General features: G+C 36.1%; 3 protein-coding genes across 6 annotated transcripts; 1 reads left to right on the top strand and 2 right to left on the bottom strand.

The window, feature by feature from the left end:
* Positions 1 to 1,091: 1,091 nt before the first annotated feature.
* Positions 1,092 to 9,498, top strand: FRA3 (Endonuclease/exonuclease/phosphatase family protein). 2 transcript variants are annotated; one of them, XM_059576007.2, is made up of 11 exons: positions 1,094 to 1,982; positions 2,288 to 2,540; positions 3,083 to 3,875; positions 4,817 to 4,941; positions 5,394 to 5,478; positions 6,154 to 6,319; positions 6,422 to 6,462; positions 6,574 to 6,841; positions 7,243 to 7,366; positions 8,285 to 8,645; positions 8,817 to 9,498. In XM_059576007.2, exons 1-11 carry the CDS (start codon positions 1,232 to 1,234, stop codon positions 9,171 to 9,173), a joined length of 3,324 nt encoding a protein of 1,107 aa, XP_059431990.2. In that variant the 5' UTR covers positions 1,094 to 1,231; the 3' UTR covers positions 9,174 to 9,498. The 2 variants fall into 2 exon arrangements, with proteins under 2 accessions (XP_059431989.2, XP_059431990.2); XM_059576006.2 differs by having other exon boundaries at positions 1,092 to 1,982; positions 6,154 to 6,462.
* Positions 9,499 to 11,822: 2,324 nt separating this feature from the next.
* On the bottom strand, positions 11,823 to 16,760 carry D27 (beta-carotene isomerase D27-like protein). Of its 3 annotated transcripts, none has more exons than XM_059577330.2 (8): positions 16,579 to 16,760; positions 14,878 to 15,337; positions 14,643 to 14,782; positions 14,176 to 14,268; positions 13,427 to 13,488; positions 13,037 to 13,143; positions 12,203 to 12,295; positions 11,823 to 12,004 (listed from the first exon to the last, which is right to left on the bottom strand). In XM_059577330.2, exons 2-8 carry the CDS (start codon positions 15,107 to 15,109, stop codon positions 11,919 to 11,921), a joined length of 813 nt encoding a protein of 270 aa, XP_059433313.1. In that variant the 5' UTR covers positions 15,110 to 15,337; positions 16,579 to 16,760; the 3' UTR covers positions 11,823 to 11,918. The 3 variants fall into 3 exon arrangements, with proteins under 3 accessions (XP_059433313.1, XP_059433314.1, XP_059433315.1); XM_059577331.2 differs by having other exon boundaries at positions 13,100 to 13,143; XM_059577332.2 differs by lacking the exon at positions 11,823 to 12,004 and having other exon boundaries at positions 12,230 to 12,311.
* Positions 16,761 to 18,036: 1,276 nt separating this feature from the next.
* HTA11 (histone H2A 11) lies at positions 18,037 to 20,379 on the bottom strand. The gene is made up of 3 exons (XM_059576218.2): positions 20,192 to 20,379; positions 19,626 to 19,758; positions 18,037 to 18,653 (listed from the first exon to the last, which is right to left on the bottom strand). Exons 2-3 carry the CDS (start codon positions 19,749 to 19,751, stop codon positions 18,357 to 18,359), a joined length of 423 nt encoding a protein of 140 aa, XP_059432201.2. The 5' UTR covers positions 19,752 to 19,758; positions 20,192 to 20,379; the 3' UTR covers positions 18,037 to 18,356.
* Between the last annotated feature and the right edge of the window lie 561 nt (positions 20,380 to 20,940).

Here is a 20,940-nt window from a genome sequence, read left to right as displayed (position 1 = left end):
TAAAAAGACGTGCTGATTTCGAAAAGTATATATATTTTTCAATTGTAAGTAAACAATTGGGCTGCAGGAATATACGGTACAAGCTAGGCCAAAAAGAGGAAAAAAAAAAAAAAAAAAAGAGGTGACTTGGCTCCCAACCACAAGGTGGCTAAACCGCTTATTCGCCATTTGAAGGTTGTTTGGCCACTCCTTATGGCAGGTCTAACCCCAACTAACAACAAAAATAAAATTGAGGGGTGGTTTTGGCCAAATTAGGAGTGGTCAAACACTTCCAAAGGCACGAGGTAGTTCAATTACCCTCAAATGGGTAATAAGAGGCAGTCAAACTATTCCCATTTTTTTTGTTCTCTTTTATTTTTTAAATAATATTAATAACTCATATAGGACAAGTGTCGCGTTTTGAAAGGCATTGAGATGGATCCCATTAATTTGATGGACAGAACATGAATGAAAGTACCATCTACGTTTACCGAATGTATATAAGTAATGAGAAATACTGCACATCTCAAATTTGTTTCCCAAAAGTTGGCTCCCAAATGATGTGTCACAATCTCATGAGTTTGTGACACACTTCTCAAAATAATAAATCTCATGAGATGGTGATACATTATTTGAAAATCAAATTTTGAAAAATAAATTTAAAATGTGTAACACTCCTCATAAGTAACACCGGTGATAGTTTTTGAAATTGAAGGGCCCATATAATAATGAGCTTGCCTACAAGTACCTCAAAGGCATTTAAGTTTTAACAATAGTTTTTTAAAGTGATGAGTTTCATGTGTCTTAGTTGTTACTTTTTATAAATGTGTAATATTAAAAATTATATTTTAAATTTTTTACCTTACAATGCTAATATGACAATTTTAACTAACTATTAAATTATTATTATATAGCATTACATTTACAAATTTTTGTCAAATATTGAATAGCCTGTTGACTCGTGTCATAAGAAGCAAACGCGAATGGCTGAGATGCGTCAACGTAACGGTGTCTGAGTATCATCAAGCGTTAAGACATGACCATCACGTTGTTAAATTTTTTATTTTTATTTAAAAAAAAAAAAAGAGTCACAACCACGTCTCTTCTCGTAACCTCTCGGCCAACTAACCAACCGGTCATCACTCTCTTGTCTGATTGTCTGAATATCTAAATCCCAAACTGAAAGTCGGAGCACAAACGCCAATAACACACTCTCGATTTCTTCGACCTTCTTTCTCTCGCTTCTACTGTCATGGATCCCCCGCTCATCGACCTAGACGACGACGTCTTGTGTACTACTAATTCTTCTTCCCCTCTCAACCCGTCTCCGCCGCCGCCGCCAACATACGTCGACCGGTATTTCCACTCATCCTCCTCGGACAACGAGGAAGACGACGAAACCCTATACGACTCCGTGTCTTCCAAGTCCATTGAATCCACCTCCAAGCGCCTTGACTACATGCTCCAATTCCTCGACCGCAAGCTCTCCAACGACGCCTCCAGCCCCCAAAACGAGCGCTCTTCTCTCCCCGAATTCGTCGCCAAGGGCGGTGGTACTGGGATCTTCAAGCTCCCCGTCCGCTCCGCCGTCCACCCGGGTCGTCCGCCCTGCCTGGAGCTCCGTCCCCACCCTCTTAGAGAATCCCAGATTGCCTGCTTCTTGAGAACCATTACGGCCACGGACTCCCAGTTGTGGGCCGCGAGCGAGAACGGGGTTAGGGTCTGGGACTTCAAGGACTTGTACGAGCCCGGAATTGGAGACCTCAAGACTGGGGATGAGTATACAGCGCCGTTTCGGGAGTCGGCGTCGACTTCGCCTGCCATGTGTTTGGTTGGGGATGAGGCGAGCGGAGTGGTGTGGAGTGGGCACCGGGATGGGAGGATCAGGGGCTGGAAGATGACGATGCTGGACCAGAACGGTGACCGGAGGAGGCGTTTTAAGGAGGGCCTGTCTTGGCAGGCTCATCGGGGGCCGGTCCTTTCGTTGGCCATCACGTCTTGTGGTATGTCTGTGCTCTGTTTGATTAATAGCCCGAGTGAATGTGCTTTTATTATAATTTATAAGAAATGAAATGATTGTATTGGAAATGTTAAATAGGGTAAGAACAGTAACAACTGTGGTGCAAGTGATTAATTTTTTTTTTTTTTTGATAAGTGTGGTGCAAGTGATTAATGTTCGCGCACAACCTACTGAAATAGTTTTAGATTTAACATATTAGAAGGAATTGGATAGTATGCGCCTTTCTTAATGCTAGATTAGAGATCGTTGTGCTTTCTGCTTCCCTCACTTTGTTTTTGTTTCGTCCAGGTGACATGTGGTCGGGTTTAGAAGGCGGTATTATTAAAATATGGCCATGGGAAGCAATTGAAAAAGCTCTTTCTCTAACAAATGAAGAAAGGCACATGGCCTCTCTGATGGTGGAGAGGTCATACATTGACCTGCGGAGCCAACTCAATGTAAACGGTTTCAGTAACATATTCACATCAGATGTTAAGTACTTGTTATCTGATAATTCTAGAGCAAAAGTGTGGAGTGCTGGTTATCAGTCGTTTGCCCTGTGGTATGTTTTAACTTTTAGCATTGTTCCTTTGTTTCAACCTCAATATAGCCCTTGTTTGCTTTTGGGTGTTTTGAATCATCTTTTTTTGTATTTTATCATTGCCAAAAAAAATAAGAGGAAACTGTTTATTGTGGGTTTACCGTAATTGAGTTTGATAAATTGGTTCACTGACTAACATGCTGGATTAAAAATCTACCATCACCATATGATTTCATCTATTAACTTTGGCCACTGTTGGGTTAATTCATAGCACACATGATGTACACTTATAGAGGCAATGATGGTCAGCTGAGATGGAAGAGCATTGATTACTGTCAATATGCCACTTAGCTATTAGCCCTTTACGTCAGTGTGGTGCGCACTCATTTTGTGATGCCATATGTGCATAAAATGAAGGGGATACATGAATGACTAAAGATGATGCTCCCTATGTATCTTTTTATAATTTGTATTTCATGCATTGCATTGGTTCATCTCTTTGAATTTGTTCAAATTTTATAGGTTTATGGATATAACTTATTCTAGGAGTTGTAATTTCACAGGAATGCTCGCACAAGGGAGTTGTTAAAAGTGTTCAATACAGACGGTCAGATTGAGAACCGAGTAGAATTTTCATCAGCACAAGATTTTTCAGTTGAATATATCTCTAGTTCTAAAAAAGAAAAGATGCAGAGTTCCTTTGGTTTCTTTCAGCGCTCACGCAATGCTATAATGGGAGCAGCAGATGCTGTACGCCGAGTTGCAGCAAAGGGGGCCTTTGGAGATGACAATCGGAGAACTGATGCACTGGTGTTGGCTATAGATGGAATCATTTGGACTGGGTGTACAAGTGGTTTACTTGTGCAGTGGGATGGCAATGGCAATCGTATACAAGAGTTTCAGTACCATTCTTTTGCTGTTCAATGTTTTTGTACATATGGGCCGCGAATATGGGTTGGTTATGCAAGTGGAACCGTCCAAGTACTGGACCTCGGTGGTACTCTGCTTGGAGGCTGGGTAGCTCACAGCAGTCCGGTGATAGAAATGACTATTGGAGCTGGTTATATTTTCACCTTGGCTAATCATGGTGGTATACGTGGATGGAACATCACATCTCCGGGACCTCTTGACAGCCCATTGTGTTCAGAATTGGCTGGCAAAGAATTTTTATACACAAGGATAGAAAATGTAAAGATATTGACTGGTACTTGGAATGTTGGACAGGGAAGAGCATCTCATGACTCCCTTATTTCCTGGCTAAGTTTTGTGGGCTCAGATGTTGGGATTGTTGTTGTTGGGTTGCAAGAAGTTGAAATGGGTGCTGGTGTTCTTGCAATGTCTGCAGCTAAAGAGACTGTAAGTATTTATTTTTTTCTCTTGCCAAGTAAGTTGAAAAAAGTGCAACTTGAACAGATTGCATATAGTCTACTCTTTTAACCTTAGGTCACATTGTGCGATATGGATTTGTTGTTAGAAAATATAGACTCTTAAACTCCATACTGTGTCAAAAGTTATCTTGAAACGCTCGTCAAATGTAGATTTTATAATGTTGGAGTATGGATACTTACAACTCAAGAAGCTTGGGTCAAGAATAAATGAATTTGCCAGGATAAAAGCAATACAGCTTTAATAGCTGATAAATAAGACAGTGTTTTGGCTATTTAGATATCATTAGAGAAGTTTTAGATTGCGTACCTATTTGGTTTGGGTTGGGAATGGGCGGGGAATGTTGTTACACACTAGAGATAGTGAGAGAAGATCCAATTTCATGCTTTGTTCAGAGGCATTATAAAGTGGAATTTGGACACGATTGTGTTACGATACCTTTTTTTTTTTTTAAAAAAAAAAAAAAAAAAGAGTAATACAGATTTGTGTTGCTATTCTTTGATAAAGACATCATGTTATGTTGTTATGGCAGACAACTTTTTTTTTTTTTTTTTTTTTTTCAAATTATGCTAATTTAAGGACCTTTAGATTAGTTTTCTTTGATTGGTTTTTTTTTTTTTTTTTTTTTTTTGGCGGCAAGGAATATTTCTTAAAAGTAAATGAAACATACACGACAAAGTGGGTGGCATCTACCCTGTTCAAAAGAAAAGGGCAGAAATAGAAAGAATGATTTATCTCCCTTGTTATCCAGGAAAATTATTCTTATTTTGAACAAAATGAATGGGTTATTGCATTAAATTTTTCTGTGAACTCTTCTTCATTTTTCCTTTTTGTACTATTTTGTGATCTTTGATGAACCTTTCAGTTGGTTCTTATCACCTCTTATTAACCTTTTCCCCCATCAACTGTAGGTTGGACTTGAAGGGAGTTCTGTCGGGCTGTGGTGGTTGGATATGATAGGCAAAACCCTGGATGAAGGATCAACATTTGAACGCGTTGGTTCTAGGCAGCTGGCAGGCTTGCTCATCGCTGTCTGGTGAGTATATGTCTTAGGAAGGCCTTAATTGAGTTCTGATGGAATTTTAGAAATTCAAAAATTAAGCTCTTTTCACATTTTATGGGGGGTTTTCATGTCTGATTTCAATGGTTTCATTTTGTTAAAAAATAATATTTGAAACGAGTTGATCGTGTTGTGTTCTTCATGTTAAATGAGGCTATCTTTTTTTCTTTACACTTGGTAATGATTAGGCCAATTCTGGTTAGCCTTGCCTCCTCTCTGGTGGGCCTGCTTATCTGCGTCCTGAAATTCAATATAAAACAATGGCCTAATTAAATTTCTATGTGCTGTTGAGCTTCTATGTAATGTATGTATATAGTTTGTCTTTCTGTTTCTTTTCTTAGGTGTCTACTTCTTTCTCTTTAATCTTATTTAAGGCCCTTGTCCTCATTGACTTTCTCATTTATGATTGTTGAAGTGTTGTATTTTAGGGTTAGAAACAATCTTAAAGCTCATGTCGGTGATGTAGATGCTGCAGCAGTTCCATGTGGCTTTGGGCGTGCAATTGGTAATAAGGTATCCCTCTCCTAGTCTGTTCTAGTGATTTTTACTTTGTAATACCTAGTAAATGAGTATGTTTCACTTTACTGTCATTTATGTCAGTAAAGCTCCCTATCCCACCCTTGTCACCACCCAAAAGAGGGCGAGGGAAAAAAACAAAGAAAAAATAAAGTCCCCTCAATCCTGATGATGCTAATACTTGAAAGAAATAGAAAAATAAAAATTTAAGATAACTGTAATATTTTTGACTTGGGATGACATCTGTTATCTTTAGCTTGGTGCTGTACCTATCATGTGGTCAAATTTTATTTATGGGATGAGCCGATGAGGAAATTAATGAAAGATCGGTTTTGAATTCTAGTTAATTACATTCTATGCTTTTTTTTGTTTCAAAAGTTGTGTTATCGTTTTAATAAACAGACTTCTTTTATCTGCTATTGAAAATGATGGAAGTGTTGCTAATTGGGTTCTGATATGAAGTGTCAGATAGCGATTCCTGCATCATTTTCCAATAGGTTTCAACTGTTCTCTAGGTTGCATGTGTCTACCTTTTATGCATAGACGTGTAAATGCAAAAACTAGATTCTTTAGTTCATCTGAAACCAGTTTCTTGTTCTTAATAACACGTCATTATTGACTATATATTATTGTTGGTTTTTCTGATGATTGATGTTAACATTGTCTGACTAGGGAGCTGTTGGTTTGAGGCTACGAGTGTATGACCGGATAATGTGCTTTGTTAACTGTCACTTCGCAGCACATTTAGAAGCAGTTAATCGGCGCAATGCAGATTTTGGTCATGTATATCAGACTATGACATTCAGCCGACCAACTCATCTTTTCAATGCTGTGGCTGGTACGGTGCTGTACCTGTTCTTGTTTTGCTCAGTTGCCTTCTCAATGTATTTAGTTTGGCTTGTTTATAGATCTGGCTTGCCATTGGTCCTTTCTGTTGCAGTTGGTTCTTCTTCTGCTGTTCAAATGCTTCGTGGCACAAATGTACGTAATTATATTGATTGCTAAAGCCACCATTTTAATCATTAGATTACTTCTTGTACAATTTTTTTTTTTTTTTTCCATTTTGCGTGATAAAGCATGATGTGTGTACAGGCTATTGGTGCGCAAACTGCTGAAGGGATGCCTGAGTTATCTGAGGCTGACTTGGTCATATTTCTTGGTGATTTCAATTATCGGCTTGATGGTGTCTCTTATGACGAAGCAAGGGACTTTATTTCTCAGAGATGCTTTGATTGGCTTAGAGAAAGGGATCAGCTCCGGGCGGAAATGAAATCTGGTAATGTCTTCCAAGGGATGAGTGAAGCAGTTATTACATTTCCACCCACATACAAGTTTGAAAGGCACCAAGCCGGTTTAGCAGGTTGGTTTTACTAGAACATGTATGCTTTTTTAGATTTAACTGTATTGGCCAGGGACCCAGGACCTTAAAAAGAGTGAGAAAAAAAGACTTCATTGCTTTATTGGTTTGGACTTGCATGCAGATTGAACGGGTTGGACTTATTTGGTAATAATTGAGTTGTTTATGACTCCAATAAGCAATTGTCCTACTTACAAAAGCTTTTTTTAACTACTTGCCTAAAATATTAGCCACTCTTAGAAACTTGGCTCCCGACATTTTTTTTTCTTCTAAAATGGTTAGTAGCTCCTGACCTGAAAGGGAAAAGATTTTTGAAGTGATTGGCATATGGAGTTGATTTCTTAGGTTATATTTTTATAAGGCTTTCTCAAAAGCTTCTGAAATCGTGTGTAAACTGTCTGTAGGGTATGATTCTGGTGAAAAGAAGCGCATTCCTGCCTGGTGTGACAGAATTTTATACCGTGATAGCCGCTCAGCTTTGGTATCTGAGTGCAGCTTAGAGTGTCCTGTAGTCTCTTCAATATTAAGGTAAGTTTTCCTAGCATGATTGCTTTCAGCACATTTATAGGGAGCAAATCACACCCACATATATTTTGTATATGATGTCTCAAATAATTTAACGGAATCTATATATTATTGTCAACTAGCCAAAAATATTCTTATGCAACCAACAAATATTTAATAGAAAACATTCTTTATAAATACTTAGCCAAAAATAAAAGATTATGCAACCCAATTTGTATATTTGTAAATATTATTAAAGAATTATAGAATAATATTTTAAGCAAACATTTGTTCTTCATAAATACTCAGCCAAAAATAAAAGATTATTCAACCCAATTTGTGTATTCATAAATAATATCAAAAAAAAAAAAAAATTAACCTTAATATTCTTTATAAAAATTTTAATAGAAAATGTTCTTCATAAATACTCAACCAAAAATAAAAGATTTTGTTACCTAATTCATGTATCTGTAGTATAAAAAATAATAGAAAAAAAGGGACTTGTCTCAATTTTAGCCAATTCTCTTTAAGGATTTGGCTAATATCAATTTTAGCCAATTCTCTTTAAGGATTTGGCTAATATATATATATATATGATTCCATTTTAGATTTTTAGATGGCATTTTCCCTAATGTCATTCTTGTCATAATTCATTTTGGATGGCAACTAAATCTTTTATAGGTCCATAAAATGCATAGGAGGGGAATGTGATCCAATAGTCTGACAAAAATAACCCTTTTGATTTTATATAAAGCTGTAAGGGTGTTGACTATTATATCTGGTGCATTTTGATCTCTGCACTTGTTCTCGTTCAATCTTCCTCTCTTTGTATATGTATGCAGCTTTCCACAAGTATAATTATATTAATACATCAGCTCGTTTCTTTATTCTTTTCCTTAGAAAAAAAAAAAAAAATTGCTACTAACCTCTCCTGTTCAATAGGTATGAGGCTTGCATGGATGTGACGGACAGTGATCATAAGCCTGTCCGCTGCATATTTAATGTTGATATTGCTCGAGTTGATGAGTCAATAAGGAGGCAAGAGCTTGGCGAGATTCTTGGATCAAATGAGAAAATTAAATATATGCTTGAAGAACTATGCAAAATCCCAGAAACTATTGTCAGTACAAACAACATAATCCTTCAAAACCAGGACATGTCTATTTTGCGTATTGCAAATAGGTGTGGGAAAAATGAGGCTTTATTTGAAATAATTTGTGAAGGTCAGTCTTCTATTAAGGAGGGTGGAGAAGCAGCAGATCATTGTCCAAGAGGTTCTTTTGGCTTTCCACGATGGCTCGAGGTGATTTCTTTTTCCTTGAATAAAAATTTCTACTGCCTTGAGCAGTTGAAACATGCTTCTTCCCGATGTTTCAATTTATGTCAGAAAAACATGGAACTTGAGAAACTTAAGATGTTCTGCTGGATCTAGATTCAAAATTGGGCTTATTTATTAATCTTGCATTTGACCCAGGTAACTCCACTAGCTGGCATAATCAGACCCAATAATATTGCAGAGGTATCAGTCCATCACGATGAATTCCAAACTCTGGAAGAGTTTGTTGATGGTGTTCCACAAAACTTTTGGTGTGAAGACAACAGAGACAAGGAAGTTATATTGGTGGTTAAGGTGCGGGGCTGCAAAACGACTGAGACGAGAAATCACCGTGTTCGTGTGCGACATTGCTTTACAGTCAAGACAAAAGGGATTGAGCCTGCACCCAACAGCTCGCAGCAAATCCAAGGAACCGTTCTTCAGCGGTCTGATAATCAACGCTTCAGCAGTTCTTATGATGTGGTTGATCACTTACGCAATTTGCATAGTCCTTAAAGTAGAAGATAAATAACATGCATTGGTCAATGGAAAAGACACAGACATTGGGTGATCCATCCAATTGGCTTAAGGGATCCTCCTGTGTCAAAATCGTCTAGTCATACAAATATACAATCATCTTGATGTAAATACTTGAGGTGCCTGGTTGCCTTTTCAATCTTTCATTCTTTTTTCCAGTTTATTTGTGTCCATAGCATTTTTATTCAGTTCACCTGGTGCCAATTTTTTTTCAACTGTCATCAGTTTGATATGTAAGGTCTCGGTGCAAGTTGTAATCTCTTGGACTGATTTTCTGGTTTAAAGTGCACAGAAAAAGCAAATACTTCAAGCAGAGGGAGGGGCGTGCATTTTTATTTGGCCCGTTCTGTTTATTTAGTGCGTGAAAAAATATGAGCAGTATTCATTTTTGGACAAGGATCTTCAGCAATTTTCTGTCCAAATTACTAGCAATTTGGTTAGCATGTCTAAGAGAGTCTAGATAAGACCTATTTGCCCAAGTAGTCGGAGTCCGACAATCTAAAATTTATTTAAACATGTGAGTCTTGTTGAAAGCAAACAAGCATCCAATTACAGAAGGATTTAAAAAATAAACACTTGAAAGACCATTAAATGTCCTGTTCATATAAATACTTTTACAACATTACATATCAGTCCATTAGTATGCCCTCCAAAGAAAAAACATAAATAACCTTCAAGGGCATCAGAGCTGAATGCCAAATAATAAAGAGAATAGCGTTTTGATCCAAGTTGACCTCCCATGACTTGAAAGACTTGGGAGATGGATGTAGTCGAAATACCAAATGGAAAGACAGAAGCATATGCTAAAAACTCCAAGATATATAGTATAGCTGCAGCCACTTCTGATTTTGATGTAATTATACTGAAATCAGACGTATATCCTCCTATAATGTCATTTGTTACAATCTCCTATATATGCGGATTTCTCTACATCTTATCCAAGCAGTGATTAAATTATATAAAAAGTATATTCCAATGATAAATATATTCGTGAAATTGCCAAAAAGAGAAAAGGGTTACCAATTAATGGTATGGGCCCTAACCCTAAGGATATTTTGGAATGAATATGCTTATAAGTATAGTGGCCTAGTTAGGGGCTAAATGTAGGTTTCACATCCTATCAACAAATATACTATGCATATACATTAAAAAATAAATAAATAAAGATAGATATTTTAATATGTTCTATTGGTAGAGCTCCTTTCCCATCAAGGCAGCGCCTTGAATTTCCAAAAGTGGCCTCCTTAGACTTAAAAAATGGTGTTTGTATCCCACAAATACAGCTTATGAATATTCCACTTACTCTCTTGTCGCACATTTGGACACCTAAAGAAAAAAACTTCAAAACATGTTATGATGAAGGAAATTAAGTTTGAGATGAACTTTTTGATAGGTCAAAGTGGGTTGGAGCACTCGGTCACTCTCCAAATGAGACAGAAAAGACGACAGAGGAATCTTGCAGGCTTGCTCACTTAATAGCACACCAGAGGTGGGAAACACCCTTGGGTCCACCTTTGCTCGTCTTAAACCATACAATATCATCATCTTCACTCCAAAACAGGGAAGCAACCTGATTGGCTTTCCCACTATATTTAATAATAAGATGCTCATGAAGTATCATCCCGGTCCAACCCTCATCAAACACTGCAAAGAAACCTCATGGAGGAGCAAATTCTATGAATTTGGTTGGAAGTTCCCAAGTAGAAAAAAAAAATCTATATATATATATATATATATATATATGTGGTCCTTTTTTGGCATCTGTCCAGCTGTATCATGCATATTAATTCTTGTTTGTGCTTCATATTAGGTAGTTCACAGTACTGCAATGATTAAATCAACAACTTTAATTGTCTCAATTTTTCATATGATCAATTACATGTTCAATTTCTCATTTGTCCACTTATATATGGTGTACTTATTGGCAGCAATTTATATCCGCATGTCGAAGTATAGATATAAAATTATATAAGTCAACTCTTACACGACTCACTTAATTAACTGAGTAAGACCTTTCAACCATAACTTGCAAATTTCATATTACGTTCATGACTCGTGTTAAAAATTGTCAATCCTAAATGTTACACATCAAGTTTGGGTCGTGTCGAGACATAGTATTAGACTATATAAGTTAACAAAAAACTCAACCTATTTTATTCAATGGGTCAGATGATCTCTCAACCCAAATCCCTTAATTTCATGTTGGATTCGCAGTTGGCAACCTTAGGACCTAGGTAAACCCATAGTAAAATTAACTAAATGCAGTTGCTCTTCAGATTTATTTATTTTCGAATTTCACCAATGTTATGCACCCTGAATTTTTCTTGATCAATTGATGGTTGCTCCCGGTACAATTTGGTATATATGATCTAGGCCTACCTAGGATGTACAAACTCATTGAGTTGGCACCAAAACCTGTCAATTGCTTGCTTGATCTGGAAGTTTCATTTATGATTTAGATCCTGGACAAACATCCTTTATCTTATCTAATTTTAATCCAGGACAAATCCAGATTAAATATTTTTCTCTCTCCCCCTGATCTCTCATAATATTTGCACGGTCTTGATTAAAAAAGCCATTTTGGTTATCGATCGATGCCGGAATGGATATAAGTAATTAAGCTTTCAGCTGCGGAAGAATGATACGTATAGCATTTCTCCGAATTTCAAATAAAAATTATAAAAAGTTACTACATAGATAGAAAAGTGGAAAGAATAATGACCATCAACTGTGAGAAAGAGAAGGATCTTTTCCAAATGGTGCCCTAACTGGATCGGAGCACCTGATGTTGTGTTTCACGTTTGCTTTGCCTGCATGAATCATGTACATAAACCTAAGTTAGAATCCAATTTCCATCACACATAATTTATATTATCATAGATCCACCATATATAGATCGTTATATATATATATAGCATGCCAATTTTTTTAGAACTGAGGAGATTAATATATAAGAAGATAAAAGCAAGCATGTAGGTGTAGCTGATGAAGGGTGTCTGAATTGTTACATAATTTATAGCATGGTTGCTTGAATGCTGGATCATCGGATGAAGCTGGAGGATCCTGGCCGAATATCATCTCGCAGCTCATGTCCTCAAAATCTGCAAATTGGAAGGACTGGCTACTTCATTTTGATTCTGATCAAATTAAGTTGCTAGCTGTTTAATATATATATATATATATATATATATATATAGTACTCATGATCAAAGATGGTCAAAGGTATATATATATGCTTCTCAACAATTGATTGGCACGTAGAAACGTGACGAGTTAAATGTTCTTGAGTGCTTTCGATCAGTGGGTGATTTCGATCGATGATTGTGGTGAATTAATAGGACATATATAAATCATAATTGAGGTTATAGAAGGATAATTGGTTTCATGGGAAATATATATAGCACTAATGATGAGTTTTTTGATTCACGATTAGGAATCTGATCATGAGCAAAAACATGTAATTCGTTTGTTATATTAATCTATGTGCTACAAATTCTCACCCAGCTTAATTGGATGGGTCTCCTTGCATTTTGTTTGCACCCTGGGTGGCTTCTACATGGGGCCCTCCATTGACTGAGCATGGCCTCCACTTTTTTAGTGCAGCTACTATTACAGTTCCAAGTGGAATTCTTTCCTTTTTCTTCATCTTAATTTGGTTTAGCAATTGCGATTTTACTTTAAGAGGAAATATAAGATATTTTTTAATTTGCTGCAGATGGCAATTAGTACTTTTCTATCTAATTAATTTCGATATATATTAACTAATAAATATTAATGCAGATGGGAAGCAAGCCGCATGATCTGAAATAAGTAGGTAGAAGCTGGTAGATGCGGATTCTTACTAGGGACCATGTTGAGTGGCATTCCTAGTGAATCCTTGACAAAGATTTGGGATGGCATCTTACAGAGATTAGTGCAAAGTCCCACACAATTGCTCTCCTCCAAAAACCTGCAATTAAAAAAAAAAAAAAAAAAAACATTATTAATTAGAGGAATATATACAGGGGTGATTTTGATATTAAAAACGAATTGGCCGGAATGGTGATATGATGATGGTGAAAGAGAAGAATACTGATCTGGGGGCCGGGGTGGCTGTGGCACAATCATTGGAGCATATACATTTATTGTTTTACATGGAAGTGTCTTAGGTTGGTGAAGTGCATGGGGGACGTCACAGTTCTTGGTTCAAAATATTTATTATAGTTCAAATACAAGGGTGAAGCTAAAGTTACCTGCATTTTTTTATGTGGACTACATTCATTTCTCTTCTTCCGTTGAGCTCCGATTCCCTCACCTTGTTTTGTACGTGAAAATTTATTAGCCGACTTCGGTTAGATTTGATGAACAATTTTGCATATATACATGCATATATAAGCATCTTAATTATTTGCAGATCATAGCTCTGCATGCATATATATATAATATATGAGTGGACATATATATATGTATATATATTTGAGTCCCAAACAGATGAAATTAATACTAGCTAACACTTTTAAAGCAATGCAAAGGCAACATTTTACAACAACAGACTGCTGTTTTTCATGATGGTGATGAATCACCCCTATATAATATATATACCTCAAACTAATTGCCACTTGCTATATGCATGTACTATAATTTGTGCCCTAAAGTGAGGGCAGGAGCGAATGTGACTGTGGAATGCAATATATGGTGGAATAAGAGGGGCTAATCGATCTGTCAATGTCTTCGGCCGGCCAGTCCAAGTCGACTCCTCGTCTATTCTAATTTCTATGCATTAACGTTCCTATTTAATTATGTCATGAAAATATCCGATTCAACAGTACTACTGTTAGTGTTGGAAATGCATGTCTATATATATGTGTGTGCGCGCGCGCGCTGTGTTTAAGGATGTTCAATTTACTGTAGTTTTATGCTTTCCCTATAAATTTATTAATTAAGCAATCGGCTATCAAAGTAATTTCACAAATAATTAAAGTACAACTCTATCCTTATATACCTCGCATGGTCCGACTAACCAAGCAAAAAACACAGTGGTGAAGACGGCAAAATATTCCCTTGCCAATTTAGATTGCGGTAGCACTGTCTTTATCTGCATGCCCTCGGTCACCAAAACATCAACAATTAATTAATCAGTAATTAAAAAAGAAAAAGGAAAAAAAGCACCATTATTTACAATCCAAGAAATGACTTATATATGTACGTGTGAAAGACACGGGTGGGGCTGGGTTCTTTCAAGCCTACACTTGTTGAAACTCAGTATTACTATCAAACAATGATATATTAATTAATACAAGGCATGCAGTTCTGGCTGTCGTTTTAGCTTTCCTGAGTTTTCTCTAGTCGTCGTGAAGAAAAATATGAAGCTAGCTAGCTAGAGTTGCACGCACGAATGAGAACAATTATATATATATATCTCTGTGTGTGTGTGTGAAAGAAATTAATGGAGGAAGTAAATGGACTTGCCAAAGAGAGGATTGGCCTTGGGAAGGCAATCTGGAGGGCTTGAATGACGATATCACGTTGTTGAATCGGATTAAAGTTGTGCGATGCTGTTTTAGCTGCCTCCACCAAGCTCTCATACCCACTCTTGCTGTTCCTCAATCCTGCATGTCAACTTTCATAATTTCTTTCTCCAGCTCCATAATGAATATATAGTAATGAAGAAGATGTATAAGTTTATATATATAAATATAGAAACCTGATGCTGCTTGAACACTCTGCGATAGATGGTTAATGGCAATTTTATCGAACCAGTTATCGTTATAGATCACGCTAGTCGTCGTCTTTGTTGCTTCTTGGGTTATGGTTTCCGTTGGGCTTGTGAGCACGGCAAGAGTAGGCGGGGAGCGTACCGGCGGCTTACAGGTGTAGCTCCGGTGAGCCAAAGATGAGAAAGGGCTGCTGGTATGCAGAACAAACTTTGCATCCATTTGTTTAGTTTTTGTAAGAGAGAGAGAGAGAGAGAGAGAGAGAGAGAAAGGAAGCCTGTGTCGATGAGTAGTGTTAATGGTATATATATATATATATATATATATGAATAATAATGGAAGTTATTGTTAGAGGAAATTAATAAGAACAAATAGTGCATGTAGAGAATTTAGCGAAAGGCCCATCTTAAAGATCCTCTTAGTTTGGAGTACGTCTTGCACACATCATCCCTGAAAAATATATATATATATATTAGTTTAGTGGGGAGCATTTTACAAGGTTGGTGGCTAACTGCCTCATCATGTAGTTAATACTTAAATAAATCTATACCATTTTCATATTCACTGCCTCCAACATGCACTAGTGTTGAACACTAAAGTTAGGCAAGAGTAATGCTATATAATACAATATATATGTTCAAAAAGATGCATTAAATGGATTTATTTTTTTCATTCTTTTTGCCAAGGAATTGACATAAATGTTTTTCAAACTAAAATGGAGATTCTATAAAATTGTCACGATCATGTGAGAAAGCACTTACTTTTATAATAATTTTACTAAAAAATCATGTATTTCTCACGTGCTTAATTAAGAACACATGACAATTTTATAGTTGTAAGAAAATTTTATGTCCCCAAGAAATATATAGATAGGTCAAGCTCCTCCATGGACAGAATTATTAGTAAATTTCTTTGAATACTTGACCATTAATTTCATTATTTAAATTGAGCACAAATATTCTTCTTTTTCTAGTTTAATTTGCACTTACTATAATAACATATAGTTCCATAGGAAACAGTTAAAATAAATAAACATTGTGATAGGTCTATGTATATATATGTATTGGTGTAGTTGATATATATCAAATATGTGAGAGGACTTTTGGTATCTCTATGATCTTCACTCAAAAAGATAAACATATATAATATGACTTTCACACCATGATATGTATTTTTGCCGACCTATCGAGAGTGCATCAATAAGTCCAATTTGTTTCGCCCTTGGGACCTCAATCAAGAGCGATAAGGATATATGGGCATATACCCACACTAAATTACACGAATGTGTGATTATTTATCTTCATTTCAAACTAGGAATTTTCTTTTCCCAACTTAGTTTTACCACTGTGTTTCCATATCTTTTTTCTCTTTTTTTTTTGGCCAACTACTTGTAGAAAGGGGAGATAAGGATAAGATTTTAGCTAATAAAGTAAGTGACCGCAGCCCGTGTGAATTTCAGATTGTGGGTGACATCCTAAACAGAAGTGACCATCCCTAAACACCCATTTAATTAAGCTCACCACCTGACCTGAGGCTGAAAGCACCCATATTACCTCGTTTAATTTCTTTATAGAAAGAGCAAAAAAAAAAAAAAAAAAAAACAACAGAAACCAGAAACAAATTTAAGGAAAGAGAACAAAACGGAAAATAGAGCAAAAAGCAGAGAATGGGCTGGAGATAATGTGACTTACATATTAAGAGGAAAATTGATTTCAGCCTCCACTGGCCACGCACATGTCATCCCCAAAAGCTTCACATCCCAAGGATTTCTGAAATGACGAGCCCAAGCACGAATAAAGCTACGGTGAGTTTGGAAAATCCTACCTCCTATCTGCACACGTGCGTCTATCCACAATGTAAGCTTGTCTCTTTGAGCGTGTGTGGGTGTGTGTGAGAGACAGAGAGAGAGCCACGCAAGTGAAGTTCCAAGTTCATTACAATTAAACAGATTAATTGACCAAAGAGAAAACCATTCACGTAGAAGGTCATATCAAAACATATATCTAAGATTATATAATTTATTTAATTAAATGAAAATTCATCAATTTTAATATACTAATTTTATTTTATGTTCAAGTCAAGTTTACCAATTGTATAAAAAATTATCAGTCTTGAAAATTAAATATTAAATATTAACTATTTAGTGGTTAATATCTATTCAACTATTTATTTTCTTTAAATATTATTTTTTATTGAAAAGAAAGAAAAAAAATGAGAGAGGGAAGGGAGAGAGAAAAAAGAGAATAAAAAGTTACATATAAAAAATTATATGTTGATGTTTACTATAACAAAATTTTAATTTTGGAGCAATTGTTGAAGACTAAAAATGGTTGATAATAATTAGGGTTAAATACTTAATACCTCTTAGAGTTTAGAAACTTTATTTTTACCTCCTGGGGTTTCATTTTTATCATAAGACCCTCCTAGAGTTTTGATAAATGACCAACTTAATCCATCCGTTACTTGACCGTTAATACCTCTTGGAGTTTAGAAACTTTATTTTTACCTCCTGGGGTTTCATTTTTATCACAAGACCCTCCTAGAGTTTTGATAAATGACCAACTTAATCCATCCGTTAGTTAACCGTTAAGACTAACATGTGAACCAATCAAATATTGACACGTGACACCAATTTAATTTTTTTTTAAAAAAAAAAATGTATTAAAAAAAAAAGGAAAAGAAAAACTTGTTGGTGACTTGCCATGTGTCAATATCTAATTAGTCCACGTGTCAGTCTTAACGGTCAATTAACGAATGGACTAAATTGATCTTTTATCAAAACCCTAGAGAGGTCTTGTGATAAAAATGAAACCCAGGAGGTAAAAATAAAATTCCTAAACCCCAGGGAAGTATGAAATATTTAACTCTAATAATTAAATATAACTATTATCAAGTACACTTTAGATCATCTGCTAATTAAAAACATCAAACTCTACTATCTTAATCTACTATTTCATATTACATAATATCAAGTTATTCAAGCATGTCAAAAATTACAAACCGTTAAAAAAAAAAAAAAAGACCGAAAACGTTTTGATTGCCACATTTGCCCTCCTTTCTCTGTAAAAATGCGAGTACAAGACTACTTTTTGGGTTGGAATGACAGAAATATACCAAGCAGCATAACATCAGCTACCTCATCACCGATCAAACAAATGAAACATCCTGAATTCATCATATTAGTTGCAGAAACCACATTACAGAACCATAGATATTAGTTAAAGATGGCTAAGAGACCATATTAAAAACAATTCAACAAACAACAGCACTCCTACCTTAAACAAAGATACCAGTTTAAAGAAGATGAACACAAAAGATCACCCTTATATACTAACCTACCTAGCTGATCTGAACAGACTTGTACGAGGAAATAAAGTCTACAGTCTACACTACCAAATAAGGAAATGAGTCACAAGTCAAACACGTTGTCCTACAGTTAACAGCCTTTGAGAAATCAGGTACAAACTGCCTAATCTTTGGAGGTTTTGTTGATAAGGGACTTGTGAATGTGAGGGATGACTCCACCTCCAGCAATGGTCCCCTTGATCAGTGTGTCAAGCTCCTCATCTCCCCTAATAGCAAGCTGCAGATGCCTGGGTGTGATTCTCTTCACCTTCAAATCTTTGCTTGCATTTCCAGCCAGCTCAAGCACCTCTGCTGTCAGATACTCGAGAATTGAAGCCAAGTAAACAGCAGCAGTGGCCCCAACTCGTCCATTCGCAGATATCCTTGCTTTCAGGTGCCGATGAATTCGTCCCACAGGAAACTACACAACCCCCATGCACAAGCATATCACAAGCACCGCGAACAAAATCAGAATCATAACCAGTCAGAAAAATATATATATATATATATATATATAATAAAATAAAATTTGAAGTCCCGATACAAATGTTGCAAAATAATTTGCGTTTCATTCGTTCTGGAAAATTCTTTGTGCAGTAAACACCAAATCAAAATGCAAGAACCACAAAAAATATACTAATGCCTGGTCCCAACCAATTTTAGACGCCTTTCATTGGAGTTAACAACAAGTACAAATTAGGGCTAACAACTTTTTACACAACTTGCTAATCCGATATAAATTCAATATATAATTAACAAATTAAAGTTAAAAAATCTAACTCATTTAATAAAATAATTAAATGAATCAAATTATGATTGACTTATATTATCATATACCCATACCTCAACAAACCCAACACGCAATATTTGAAACAACTCACAAGTACAACATAAACTAACAAAATTAACATGGTAATATTGAAGAATCTGGCACATTTAATTAAAGAAGTTGAATGATAATTAACTTATATAATCTTATACTTATATCTCAAAACAATCTAAACATGACCAAACACAAATTGTCACCCAATTACGCGATTTTAAGCTAAACAGATTTTAAAGCAGACCATAGCACTTTCTAAAATAAAACTAAATCCATCTCCTTGCCAAAAACGTCTTTCCCCAGTGTGCATAACTATCCCTCTTAAGAGCAAATACGTCGTCTCCATTTGATTCAAAATTAATTGTTACATGTTTTATATCGTGAAAAAATCTCCCTGAAATAGCATAAAAAGAGAACACACGCCACTCACTCGTGTGTAAATAATGAAAAAGGCACAAATGGCCTAACAAGTTTCTTAGATTTAGTGAGAACAATAACAAGAAATCAGAATTGTTACTGAGAAATATGCCAAAAAATAAAAGGGGAAGGCAAGTGGGGGTTGGGGGTTACCTGGATACCGGCACGAGATGACTTGGAGACGGGCGTCTTCTTGTTCTTGTCCTTGTCCTTGTCCTTGTCCTTGTTAGCCGCCGTGGTCTTCGCCGCCAATAGCCCCTTCCCTCCTTTTCCCGCCATTTCTCACCTATCATTTGTTTTTCATTTTCAAATTTCAGAATAATAACACACCAAATGACCAGAAGACAAACAAAAAATCCGTTAAAATTATTTAGAACAAAACTAGATCTGGTTTGACTTGTGGGTATAACAGATCTGGTTCATTTATCCCTACTAGGGAAATTCAAAACGAAAAGGAGATCGCCTGTCGGTGATTTTCGGGCTTTGGTGAGAGTTTTGTCACCATGTAACCCAACTGAAGCCTGAGAAACCCATCAATTGCAACGCAAAACTCCGATCTAAGACTCTAATAACAGAAGCTTCGATCATAAAACCCACTCACACAAAATCTTCAAAATACTAATTGAGAAAAAATTAAGAGAAACCGAATCTGAAAATTACCCACAAGTGCCAGGAAGCCCCATCAAACAAACAAATCTGACAAGGAGAGAGAGAGGTACCTGAGACGCGCGGAGTGTTAGAGAGCGAAGAGGAAGGAGGGCCTACAGAGAAAGAAAAATGAAAAGAGGTGGGAAAGCTTTGGGGGGGTTTTATTTGTATTTATTAAAGAGGGTATACAAGATTGGAATTTCGATTTTGATTTGAATGAGGTCAGACCAAAGGCGGTTTCTTTTGGGTGGGAAACCACATTTTCGGATTTCAAAATTTTCCCACCCCCGACATTTTTACCGTTTTTTTCCTTTCCTTTTTCTTCAGCCTTCAACGCCAAGTGTTTGTTATATATTATATTATAGCATCTACCAACTAGAAACTACGGCCAATGCTCTTCTTAAACGTGGGGGAATATGGGCTTGTTAAATGTGTTTATGAAAAGAATATTTTAATTGGGTATTTAAGTTTTCAATTTCAACAATAAGGTAATTTAGGTTCTTAAGCTTTCTTTTGAAATCTTAAGTCTTTCTATTATCCTTCATCTATTTGTCATCTTTTCTTTTTTTTACAGAACAAAAAGACAAAAATAATCTTTTTCTTTTTTTTAATAAAACAAAACACTCCTTAAAAAAAGAAACAAGTGATAACCAATGGTCAAGCCACCCCTTTGACCGAATAGAGATGGCCAAACCACATATAGCCATGGGCTGGAAGAATAGAGGCGTATTAAATGATGCAAAGCATAGAGCCAAAAAATGGGGTCGTCGTTACTTGGGGCCTCGATGTTTTAGAGGGTGAGAGTCGAGAGAGACAAGGA

Source organism: Corylus avellana, chromosome 11 (genome assembly GCF_965113065.1).
Source record: "Corylus avellana chromosome 11, dhCorAvel1.hap1.2, whole genome shotgun sequence".
NCBI classification, from domain to species: Eukaryota; Viridiplantae; Streptophyta; class Magnoliopsida; order Fagales; family Betulaceae; genus Corylus; species Corylus avellana.
Note: the sequence above shows the minus strand (reverse complement) of the source record. Positions and strands in the feature narration are given on the sequence as shown.